Raw genomic sequence first — 13127 nt, forward strand, 5'->3', positions numbered from 1 at the left:
GGAGCTGGGGCACCTGGAATGAGCGCTGGTCTCCAGCCCCCAGCTGGAGAAGCTTGGACAAGCTGTTTACCTTACAGCCTCCATGTTCTCATCTGATTGGGCCTCCCTCGCAGGGCTGTGGTAGCAGACAGAGCAGACGCCTGGTTCGTTGTCAGCACAGTCGGTGCTCGCTGTGGACTGGCCTGGTGCTGGGGATGCCAAACAGCACTTCTGCAAAAGGTTATAGCACCTTTGGGAAAAGTGAAGCAAAGGCTTCTAAGTCCCCTTCTCAAAGGAACACCTGAGGTCCTGGTCAATATGAAGCATATTAGCATTCACCACAGTCACTGTTCAATCCAACCGACACAGAAATATAAATGGGAAAGAATTCCCACAAATTTGGATTCAGAACTTCTACAGGGAAAACTTACAACCTATCTGCAGGCCAGTTTAGATCAATTGAACATGTTAACACAATTTCAATCTTTGTTCCCAACAAGGAAGCCAGGATACTGTGAGGAAGGTGAGGGGCTGCTGAACACCCAGCAAGCATCTACCCCACAGCACCAGGATGCTCAGGTGCAGACGCTCAGGTGCAGCTCTGCAGCAGCAGTGCCACATGGTTCAGGAACAGTGCAGGGAAGAGTGTAAGAAAGTAAACTGTGCACCTGTCCATTTCTGGCAGTGTGAGAGATGAAGTGTGTGCCCACTGAAAACAACAGATAAAGTTGTACAAAATTTAAAAATCCAAGTGAAGGCAGGGAAGGCAAGGACTATGAGTTTCTGTTTTCAAGTTCTGAGGGGTAGAGAAAAATATCCAGGGCCTGCCTGAAGATGAAGAATCAAATAGGAGACCCCAGCCCATAAAGCTGGCATCCCAAAGGGCCACCTCTCAGTGCAGGAAGAGCCTGAAATAAGGCGCTCCACCCAAACCCCACCGAGGGAGCTAAGGAAAGCTGCCTGATTTGAACCTCAGCACTGAATGAAGGCAGGGAAATTTTACCCTGGTAATTGATAACAATGAGTCAGTGAGCTTCACAAAATTTTGTAGCACAAATCAACACGGGTCCAACACAAACTTTACGCTGAGAATTCTTTGAACTGGCCCTGAACTGGTACTGCCCCTAAGCATCCAGTAGAAACAAACATTCTGACCTATATTCCAGTTAAAAAAAAAAAAATCTCTCCTTAGCTGTGTCTAATTTTGTTCAACCCATCTGTTGGATTTTAAAAATTCAATTATTGTAGTTTTCATTTCTAGATGCTCTATTTGGTTCTTTTCCAAATCTGTTTGATCATAAGTCTGAAGAAATTACCAGAATTTCTTGTATTCCAGAGAATAAAGCACTGGAAAACAAGAAACAGGTTGAGACATGGAGGATACAACGGTTTTAACATGTTATCAGAGTTAGAGAAGCAAAGAGAGAATGAGGCAGAAATCATTTTTAAAAATCCAACAGCTGAGAATTTTTCAGAGTAATAATCCAAGAAGCCCAAAGAATCTCAAGCAGGACCAGAAAAAAACAAACCCACACACAGATGTATCATAGTGACAAACAACAGAGAAGGAGAGAGTAGACTGCTTTCAAAGAATGACGGCTGTTACGCTGATCATTCACAGCAGATATAACTGAAGCCAGGAGACAGTGGAATAGTAACTTCAATGTGCTAAAAAAAAAAAAAAAAGAATAATGGCCAATTTAGAATTTTCTACTTTTTAGAACTATTTATGAAATAAGAGATAATAAAGATATTTACAGACAAACTAAATGGAGTTTGCTATCCACAGACCTTCCCTAAAAGAAAGCCTAAAGGATGGATCTTGACTCTTACTGAAACCCAAGTACAAAATGATTTCCAGATGCACCACAAACCTAAATATGAAAGGCAATGCAATGAAGTGTCCAAAAAAGAATTTAAAATATTCTGGAGTAGGAAAGGTTTCTTAAATTGGACACCAAAATCACTAGCCATAAAAGAAAACTGGTTTTTATTGAAATTAAGAACTTCTGTTTACTGACAGATACCATTAACACAGTGAAAGAGACTGTTGCTAGGAGAAGGTATGTGTAATATGTAAATCTGACAAACGACTCAAATTCAGAATACAGAAGTAACTCCCACAAATCAACTAAAAAAAAAAAACTAATTTTTTTAAAAGAAGGCAGAAAAACTTCAACAGGCATTTCACAAAAGATAACCAAATGGCCAATAAGCGTATGAGAAGGTACTTGACATAATTCCCTGATTATAAACTAAGATGAAAATAAGAACTGTACATCCCCATTAGAAATTATAATTAAAGAGTTTAAATTCAAAACACTGGAAATACTGTGTTGGGGAGGATGTAAAGCAACTGATCTCTCAAACATGGCTGGTAAGGGTTAGTTATTTAAAAGGGCTGAAAAAAATCTGTCTGTTCCTGGCAAAGCAGATCAAGAAAAAATGGAAAGCATAAATAATATCAGGAATGAGAAAAAAGGATATTACTATAAATCTTATATGTATCACACAGATAATAGGAGGATATTGATTTCATCTGAGTTTTCAAATTTATCAGTATAAATTCCTAGAAAATTACAATTTACCCAAAATAACTCAATGAAAGCTTACTCTAGAAAAAATAGAAAGTCTGAATAGTTCTATAATTATTAAATAAATTGAACAACTGATCAAAAATCTTCCCAGATAGAAAAGTTCATGCCCAAGTGGCTTTCAGACAGTTCTTCCAGGCAGTTCCAAATATTCAAGGAAGAAATTAATTCCAGTTTTACAAAACAGAGTAAGAAGGAACACCTATAACTTAAGTTTATTAGCTAGTATAAGCTCAACAGAAAAGCCCAATGAAGGCCAGGCATGGTGGCTCACGCCTGTAATCTCTGCAATTGCAGAGGCCGAGGTGGGAAGATCACTTGAAACCAGGACCTCAAGACCAGCCTGGACAACAAACCAAGACCCTGTATCTACACACACACAAAAACAACAAAAACAATGAGTTAGGTGCAGTGGGGCATGCCTGTGGTCCCAGCTACTTGGGAGGCTGAGGTGGGAGGATCACTTAAGCCCAGGAGGCTGAGGCTGTTGTGAGCCATGACTACCCCACTGCACTCCAGCCTTGGAGACAGAGCAAGATCCTGTCAATTAAAACAACAAACAAATAAACAAAAATGCCCAACAAGGAAGAGAAAGGAAGTCACAGGCAATCTCATTCATGAACACAGATTAAAAACACCTGAAGTATATACATACCCACATCCCTGATACAAATACGTATGAGATATGTAAATGTGAATACCTGTGTGTATATATATGCAAACCATATTCACCAATGTAAAATAAAAATAACACATGACTGACTGGAATTTGTCCCAATAATGCAAGGGCATTTGAGAAAATCTATTAACTCAATTCATCTCATTCACTTCCGGTGCAAAATGGTACAGTCACACTGGAAGACAGTTTGGCAGCTTCCTACAAAGCTAAGCTAAGCATTCTTTTACCATATGATCCAGCAATTGTGTTCCTTGTTACTCGTTCAAAGGTTGAAAACATGTCCACACAAAAACCTGCACAAAGATGTTTATTGCAGTTTTATTCATAATTGCCAAAATTTGGAAGCAACCAAGATCCCCTTCAATAGGTGATTGGGTAACTTTGGTTATATCCAGACAATGAAATATTATTCAGTACTAAAAAGAAATGAGCTCTCAAGCCATAAAAAGGCATGGAAGAAGCTTAAATTCATATTACTAAGTCCAAGAAGCCAATCTGAAAAGGCTACATAGTATGATTCCAACTATATGACATTCTGGAAAAAGCAAAACTATGGAAACAGTGAAAACATCAGTGGTTGCTAGGGGTTAGAGGGTAGAGAGAGATGAGTAGTCAGCCTAGAGGATTTTTGGGGCATTGAAACTGTTCTGTATCATACTGTAACATTATACATTTGTCTAAACCCATAGCGTACACAAAACCAAGAGTGAACCCTAATGTAAACTATGGACTTTAGGTGATTATTTTGTGTCAATGTGGGTTCACTGGTTGTAACAAATGTATTACTATCATGGCAGATGTAGATAACGGAAAAAACTGTGCATGTGTGTGGACAGGGGGTGTCTAAGGAAACTCCACATACCTTTTGTTCAATTTTTCTGTGAACCTAAAACTGCTCTAAAAAATAAATTCTATTGAAGAAAGTAGAAATCATAAGGAAAAAAGATTAGTCACAATCAAGTTAATTTTTATTCCTCAAAAAGTACCATCAAAATTGGGAAAAGACAAACCCCGTTGGGTCTTAATGAGAGAAGATATCTGCAAACATTAAACCAACAAGAATTGGTATCCAGAATATGTAAAGAATCCCTATGAACTGGTAAAAACGGACAAAAAGATTGGAGATAAATCATAACTACAGTTCACGCCTACAGCCCACTAAATTGGCAAGAATAAGCGCGATAAAATTAAGTACTGTCAAGGATGCATAATGAACTTACCCAGTGCCAGAAGGTGGTCCACTCTGGAAAGTTAAACATGCACACAATTGATGGCTCAGCATTTTTACTTCTGGAGAAATTCTGGCACACTTACAAGAGATAAACAGTGATGTTCACGACAACACGCTTGTAACAGCAAAAGCAAACCACAAAAATCTATACACAACCCAAACAGTTACCAACAAGAGAATATGAAAACAACCTGGAAACAACCGAAGTATCTACTAACAGTAGAGTAAGTATAGTAGTACATTCATACTGAAGTGGTTAAAATATGCCATTCTGCCATACTATTTAAATTGAAGACATGTGAAAAACAGCAGGGGCAAAAAGGTGAGTGACCTTTGTGCTGTTTCTTAAGAGCAGGAGATGGATTCCATTGTGAAAGACACTCTCTATACTAGAAGGAAAGGCAGCAAATATCCTTATCTTCAATGACAAGAAGTTTGAGACCAGGAGAATATTGTACAAACCTTGTTAGAGTATTTTTTTAAGCTTCCCACATAATATAGTCACATTTTCACAGTTTACTAGTCTATGTCCAATTCAGTATGTAAGTAACTGACTCTACTTCTTTTGGTTTTTCTTTATGAGGGCTCATGCACCACATAAAATTTGTATTACATAAATTTATATGCTTTTTTGTTAATCTATCCTATGCCAATTTAATCTTCAAGTCCAGCTGGGACCCTAAGAAGATGGGAGGGAGTTTTTCCCCTCCCTACAGTACAATTGGAATACTATTCAATAATAAACTAATTTTGAGAATAACATGAGTGAACCTCAAAAACACTGAATGAAAGAGAATACATAATGAAATAATAATGTATATAAATTCAAAACCAGGCAAAACAGTCTACTGGGAGACACATAACTGGGAAAACTATGAAGAAAACAAGTAAAAACTATTGCAAAAATCAGAGTATGACTGTTATGGAGAGGGTGAGTGCAGGTGATTAAGAAGGGGCACAAGGGGCCTGTCCCTGGTAATGCCCCGTATTTTAATCTGAGCAGCTGCTGCACTGGTGTTTGCTTTATTTTTTAAAGTACACAATTATATGTTATATGTCATTTTCTGTCTTTATGATATTTTACAATAGAAATAAATTAATTTATCACATTTCCATGTAACTTTTGGTAATAAAATACTTTATTGGTACCGTTTAATAAATGTCAAAAACATAGTAACATTTCCATTGCTTAGCTTTCATCTTTAAAAGCTAGTTTAAAAACAACAGGAACAAAAGTAAACTCATTTGATTCTCTCAAAAAACAAGCTGTAACTTACCTTTGCAAATAATTAAGTTCTCTCACTTTAAATATAATTCACTGGTCTTTATAATAAATAACTGTATTAATATATAAAAGGAGACAGTGGCCTGAATTATTTTGCAGAGAACATTTCACACATCTGTTAAAAAATTCCTACACACTACCATACCTTAAAACTTATAAGAATAATTAGGTGAGTTATTATAATACTGAATTAATATAGCACCTAGAAATTTGAAATTTGTAATATTTCAGATGATATGATTTACTGAGAAAAAGAGTAATGATTTTTCTTCAGTGAATTTTCAGGGGTTTACGTACTAATAGAATTCAACACAGGTCTCTTTTAAAAGCCGAAGATTAAAAAATTTATGCATGCTAGGAATTGACCTCATGGTAACAGATCCATGTGTGACAAATAATGTAGTGCAGTCCTATCTGAATATAAATTCTTCTTTACTTTGTCTCATTAAGTTATACCTCACTCAATTAAAACATTCTATATGCGAGTGATATATTTCTCTAAAACATTCCATATTTCAGATTTCCATTCAGACTATCTTCCCTTCTTCCTCCCTTTTCTCAAATCAGAGTGATTTTGTTTTATACCATTTGCTTTTTCTCCCCTCAATGAAACTCTTTTTCAACTGAAAGTATTACAGTAATGCAAATACAAATGTAGCATATATTAATATATTAGAAATAAGGATAGTAAATACATATGGTTCCATGCCAAATGAGAAAATTGAAAGCAAAAACAAACAAAACCATGCTATGTTCATCTATTCTGAACCACCATGGGAAGATCTTGATGTAGGTGGCTCACATAAACTAATGTTCCCAGACACACCTAGGATCCGGTACTCCAGCATAATTAAATGCTCTGTTAAAAATGTTTCCATGTTATTTTGTTTGTTCAAAATACTCTACAGCAACTCTACTAATCTTGAACATGATGATAATGTAATATCATCATGTTCAAATTATATGTAATTTTCTGTCTTATGATAATGTAATGCATTGTATTTTTAATCAAGCCGTAGATTCTAACCTACTTTCTACTATTACCTGTTTGCTTAAAAAGACTTTTAAGGGGCAAAGCAACATTAAGTTAAGGAGTTTTTATTTCTACCTTTCTTTTGATTGAGGATTTCAGATGTGTCAGTTATTATCCTCTACTTAAGTGGAAAAGGATTCTTTGAGCTATTAAATCAAGCAGGCTGACTTAGGGGTGGGCAAGTGAAGATACCTGTCCACACACTATGCCCGTAACACTCCATCTCCTCTGTAAGAATGTGTTCTCCACCCACCAGCAGCCCGGCACATTCCATCCTTTCCACCCAGATCCAATCAGATCCAACGATGCAATCCCACATGCAACCAGAAAATGGGCATCAGGTAGAACTAACTCAAAACAACTTTTGGGACAAATACCAGATTTCAATTTGTCAATTATTCCATAGTGCAGTATTCTCACAAAACAGAGACTTTGTGTTGAAACATTTGTTTTTTTCTTCCCACATCAAGTTGAACTGCTAAAGTAATGTCAGAAACAACATGAAAAATAAACATGTCTTCTCCAAAAGAGGCACTGCATTCAGAAGTGGAATTAAGGCTAAATAAATAGTGCTGGTTTGTGGTTCACTCGGTAACGCATTAATTATGATTTCAACCAACAGCTTCGCTGTTTGTCCTGTATGCCTGTTTATGAAGATGTGTCTCTATTTCCTCCCTGAAGACCAGCATTCCCAGGTGGGAGTGAGAGGCCTCATTCATGGCTTTAGACTGGATGCACATGCGGTACTGCTCAGGGGTCAGCTCATCAGCACAGCGCTTTTCATGCCAGAGGTGGAAAAGACCAGGAACTGGAGTCCGAATCACAATGAGGTCACCATGTAAATATTTTCGATAAAGATGAACATCTTCTCCACCCCAACCTTTCACTTCCATGTCAAATCCACCTATAAGATCAAAACTGACACTATAAATAACTGCCTATTATTAGCCAGAGCACAGGGAAATATACAAAGGTTTAAATATTCTGCTTCAAATGGGATGGGATGGTTCAGAACAAAGATAGCACAAGACACCTGGCATGGAGGGGTGACTTCCAGTCACTGGAAGTCCAGTTTTGAGTGGATATTTGGACTCAAGGAGCTCAAGGTTGGTTGTTGAGAGTATCAAAATGGGGTTAAATATTTAAGAACACTGTAAATGTCAAAGTCCTGTAGAAAATCTACAGAAAGTCAAATAAAGAGGAAAATAAAGGTCACTTATAATCTCACCACCATTAATTTTTTGTATTTTCTTTCGTTTTTTTGGAGACAGGGTCTTGCTCTGTCACCCAGGCTGGAGTGCAGTGATACGATCATGGCTTACTGCAGCATTGACTCCGTGGCTGAGGTGATCCTCCCATCTTAGCCCCCTGAGTAGCTGGGACCACATGCACATGCCAGCACACTCAGCTAATGTTTTTTTTGGTGGAGATGGGGTATCACCATGTTGCCCAGACTCGTTTTTTTTTATTTGAGACGGAGTTTCGCTCTTGTTACCCAGGCTGGAGTGCAATGGCGCGATCTCGGCTCACCGCAACCTCCGCTTCCTGGGTTCAGGCGATTCTCCTGCCTCAGCCTCCTGAGTAGCTGGGATTACAGGCATGCGCCACCGTGCCCAGCTAATTTTTTTTTGTATTAGTAGAGACGGGGTTTCACCATGTTGACCAGGATGGTCTCGATCTCTTGACCTCGTGATCCACCCGCCTTGGCCTCCCAAAGTGCTGGGATTACAGGCTTGAGCCACCGTGCCCGGCCCCAGGCTCGTCTTAAACTTTGAGTTCAAGTGATCTGCCTGTTCCGCCTCCGAAAGTGCTGGGATTACAGGCATGAGCCACTGTGCCCAGCGACATTTTCTATCCTTTGAGACACGCTTTTCTGGGATATAGAAAAACCCCCCAGAGGGGAAAAAGAAGAAAGGGCCAAGCTGGAGATATAAATTTGAGAATGGGTCTATAGATTATTTAAAGCTACAGGAATGAATGAAATTACTGAAGGAATTTGGAAGGAAAACAGGGCCTAGGTCTAAACACTAAGAAATGCCAATTTCTAGAGGTTAAATAGAGGCAGACAAAGTTAAGTGAGGAAAGGAGACTGAGAAGTAGCCCCAAGTAAGGGAGAAAATCCTGGAAAAGGTGGTGCTGTAGTAGCCATGTGAAGAAATTTAAAAAGAACTGACTGGACCTGGCGGCATAAATGTTACTTATAAACTTACCCAGAACAATTCTGACAGAGTGATGGGACAGAAGGCTAACTGCAGTAGGCTGACCCATAAAATGGAAGATAAAGTTGAGACTATTTTCAAGCCAGGTTCAAGCTAAACATCTAATGTTTTAAAGATGCAGGGAGAAGGCAAACCAGAGTTTTTTGAAGAGCTGGAAAACTGATTCTTAAAAACAGAGAAAAAAATTATTTAATTAAGAGTGAGGCTTCCAAATTAATTCTATTTTTTTTTTAGAAACAAGGTCTCTGTTACTCAGGCTAGAGTAAAGTAGGATGATCATAGCTCACTGTACCCTCAAACTCCTGGGCTCAAGCAATCCTCCTGCCTCAGCCTCCTGAATAGCTAGAACTACAGGTGTGTACCACCACACCTGGCCCATTAGAAATTTTTTTTTGTAGTGACAGGGTTGTACTATGTTGTTCAGGCTGGTCTCAAACTCCTGGCCTTAAGCCCTTCTGTCTTGGCCTCTGAAAGCACTGAGACTACAAGTCTTAGCCACTGTGCCCAGCCATCTGTCAAATAATCTTTTTCTTTTTTGAGACAGAGTTTTGCTCTTGTTGCCCAGGCTAGAGAGTGCAATGGCACAATCTCAGCTCACTGCAACCACTGCCTCCCGGGTTCAAATGATTCTCCTGCCTCAGCCTCCCAAGTAGTTGAGATTATAAGCATGCCTGGCTAATTTTTTGTATTTTTAGTAGAGATGGGGTTTCACCATGTTGATCAGGCTGGTCTCAAACTTCTGACCTCAGGTGATCCACCCACTTCGGCCTCCCAAAGTATTAGGATTACTGGCATGAGCCACCGTGCCCGGCCCGTCAAATAATTTATATTTTTCAGAGATGTGGTCTCACTCTGATGCCCAGGCTGGAGTGCAGAAGTGCAATCATAGCTCACTGCAGCCTCAAACTCCTGAGCTCAAGTGATCCTTCGGCCTCAGCCTCCTGAGTAAGTGGGACCACAGTTCGAGCCACCATGCCTGTTTTCTGTCAAATAATTCTATTCCACTTAATTTCACGTTAATAGTATGGATAATAATCTGGAGATCTTTGAAAAGTATTACTTTAAAAAATCAGAGTTTTATTAAATGCTATGTCTGATACATATCAGCTTTTCTTCTTTGTAGACATAAGCTCTTAGAATATTAGATATGCACATATACTTAAACGGGGCATTCCCAGTTTCTGGTTTGGCATGTCTGGAGCTAGGAAGTCATCACTCCATCCTAATAAGTCAAAAGCTGAACAGTGAAAAATCAACAACTCCTCTTAGGTCTCTCACAGAGAAGTGAGGTCACAGGGCAAATTGCTGCCCTCCAAACTGGCGATACAGATAGGCAGATACAAAGAATTCCAACTTACTGGAGTAGAAATCTTTGTGGGAACCAGTACCAAGATAGGAGAACCTGAACTGTAATTGAGAAATTGCCAGAGGCTCAGGGTAGGCAAGTCTGAGAGTTAAAAACTTCAGGGGGACCCATTCATATTGGGACTCTCATACTCATGTGAGTTTTACCTCTAGGAGCTCTATCAGGTCGATAGTGAAGATCAAAGAAAAATCTCTTTAATGTGTCCAGCAGTGGGGAAGGGGAAAAGGTAATCATTTTAAAGTATGCCACAGCACTTTGTCATTATTAACAAGGCCTGTCCTTAAGAGAAGTTATTTAACCAGAGCCTAATCTGCTGGGGTTTTATCAGTGCCTCACTGATTAGGAGGAAAGAATATACCCAACTCCAGTCCCTTCTAGCCATTCTGTCCAGGAGAGGGGAGATTGAGGAGCACGTGTGAAGTTCAGAGTCTGGGATACAGAACACTTCTGCTCCCTCTGCACCTCACCACCACATCACCAAAGGCCTATTTACTGCTGTTCCTTTTACCCAGTACATCAAGTCCAACTTTCAACAGAAAAATAGCAAGGTATACTAAAAGGTAAGAAAAACACAGTATGAAGAGACATGTACCAGACCAAGATTGAGATACAGTAGGAATGTTGGAATTATCAGGCTGGGAATTAAAAAAAACTATGACTAATACACTAAGGCCTCTACTGGAAAGAGCAGATTCTTTCCATTCATCTCATTTCCATGAGAAATGGAAATTCTCAGAAGGAATTTTGAAAAAATGCTAGAGATCAAAAACACTGTGAAGTGAATGCCTTAGATGGGCTCATTAGTAGACTGGACTTGGCTGAAGAAAGAATCTCTGAGCTTGAGGATATGACAATAAAAATTTCCACAACAGAAAATCAAAGAAAAAAACCTGAAAATAAAATGAGCAAAATATCCAAGAACTGGGGGACAACTACAAAAGATGTAACATATGTATAATGGGAATACCAACAGGAAAGGAAACAGAGAAAGAAACAGAAGCTCCAAATAAAGACTCTTTAAGTTCCAAACAGGTGCAGCTCTCTTTTTCACCCAGCCCACAGCAACAGGGTAGAGGCCCCACTTCTAGGTGTGGCCAGCTGAGAATACTGGGGGTCCTCCTGCCTCTCTACCTAGTGTCTTGCTCATAGGACAGAGATGGTCACTCTGCTTAATGAGAAGTGTGTCACTGTCCCCATCCTCAGGGCAAAAGTTCATGGATAATTTTTTCCCAGGGGGAGAGGCAGTCCATGAGAACAAACTGCTCCAAAGTTCTTCCCTAAGAAACTGACTTTATTTGAAATAGAACGTAGAGAAGTTCAGAATGTAGAGAAGTTCCAGCCTCTTGAAAATAATGGAAATTTTGGTAGTCAGCAATTAACAGGAGGCTGGGGAACTCCAGAAGGGCAACAACTAAACTACAGGCCAACTAATTTGCCAGAGAGAACTACAAAGAAAGACAGTAAGAATATCCCTCCTGGAGTCTGAATAAATCTCAAAGACTTGCTGTAAAAACTATCCCTGCAAAAGGGCCCAATTTAGTAGGGATAGATTCTGGAGCAATTTATGCCCCAAAGCATTGTCAAAACAAGACAGCAATTAGTGAACAGTCAGTGTAGTCTAATAGTTAGGAGTGATACCAACGGAGGCATGGAAAGAGATAAAGAAAGCCCTGCTAAATCCAATGCCATCCTAGGATGACTGCACAGGCCCTGAGGAGCAACAGCAGAGGCTTCATATTGCCAAAAGGTCAGGGTGGAGGAAGAAATAATTTGCTAAAATAGTCTAGCCATGTCAATAAACAAACAAACAAATAAATAAACAAGCTGTGGTGGTAGATTATCCAGAGTTGCCACAGTATATTACCTAATATGTCCAGTTTTCAAAAAAGAAATAATGAAAAATGCAAAGAACAAGATGTGACATACACTTAAAAAAAAAAAAGGCAAGCAAAAGAAACTGCCTGTGTTAGGGCCTGGATGTTGGCTTTAATAGACAAAAATTCCAAAGCAGCTATTATAAATATGTTCAAAGAATTAAAAGCAGTCACACTTAAAGAAGTAACAGAAGGTAAGATGAAAATGTCTTATCAAGTAGACAGCATTAATAAAAACATGATACATATCAAAAGAGCCAAATAGAAATTCTGAAGTTAAAAAGTACAATAACTGAAATAAAAAATTCATTAGAGTAGCTCAACAGTAGATCTGAGTTAACAAAAGAAAGAATCAGAGAACTTGAAGATAGATCAATGGAAAGTATGCAATACAAAGAACAGAGGGAAAAAAGAATGAAGAAAAATGAACAGAGCCTCAGAAAAATGTGAGATACCATTAAGTGTACCAACATACATACAGTGAGTGTCAGAAGGAGAAAATTATGAAAAGGAGCAGAAAAAGTATTCAAAGAAATACAGTCAGCCTTCCATATGCATGAGTTCTACCTCCGTCGAATCAACCAATATGGATAAAAAATATTAGGGAAAAAAATAATAAATATAAAATTTTAAAATACAGTATAACAACTATTTACATAGTATTTACCTTGTATTAGGTATTATAAGCAATCTAGAGATGGTTTAAAGTATATGGGCAGATGTGCAGAGGTGATATGCAAATATGAATATTTACGTAAGGGACTTGATTGTCCAAGGATTTTGGTATCCACATGGTGTCCTGAATCCAATCCCATGCAAATACTGAGGGATGACTGTAATGGCTGAAACTTCCCAAATTTGATGAAA

At 38.7% G+C, this 13127-nt stretch overlaps 1 protein-coding gene across 2 annotated transcripts in view; it reads right to left on the reverse strand.

Annotated features, from left to right (window-relative positions):
- Positions 1-5600: 5600 nt before the first annotated feature.
- CSGALNACT2 (chondroitin sulfate N-acetylgalactosaminyltransferase 2) overlaps positions 5601-13127 on the reverse strand; it is a 45272-nt gene continuing 37745 nt past the window's right edge. The window contains exon 8 of one of the 2 annotated variants that reach the window (XM_012477101.2): positions 5601-7705. In XM_012477101.2, coding sequence (XP_012332524.1) covers positions 7413-7705 — 293 coding nt within the window. In that variant the 3' untranslated portion in view covers positions 5601-7412. The remainder of the gene's footprint in view (positions 7706-13127) is intronic. The other variant, XM_064370074.1, reaches the window with a different exon arrangement.

The sequence above is a fragment of the Aotus nancymaae genome, unplaced genomic scaffold, assembly GCF_030222135.1.
Source record: "Aotus nancymaae isolate 86718 unplaced genomic scaffold, 86718_ANA_hifiasm-v0.15.2.pri h1tg000099l, whole genome shotgun sequence".
NCBI lineage: Eukaryota > Metazoa > Chordata > Mammalia > Primates > Aotidae > Aotus > Aotus nancymaae.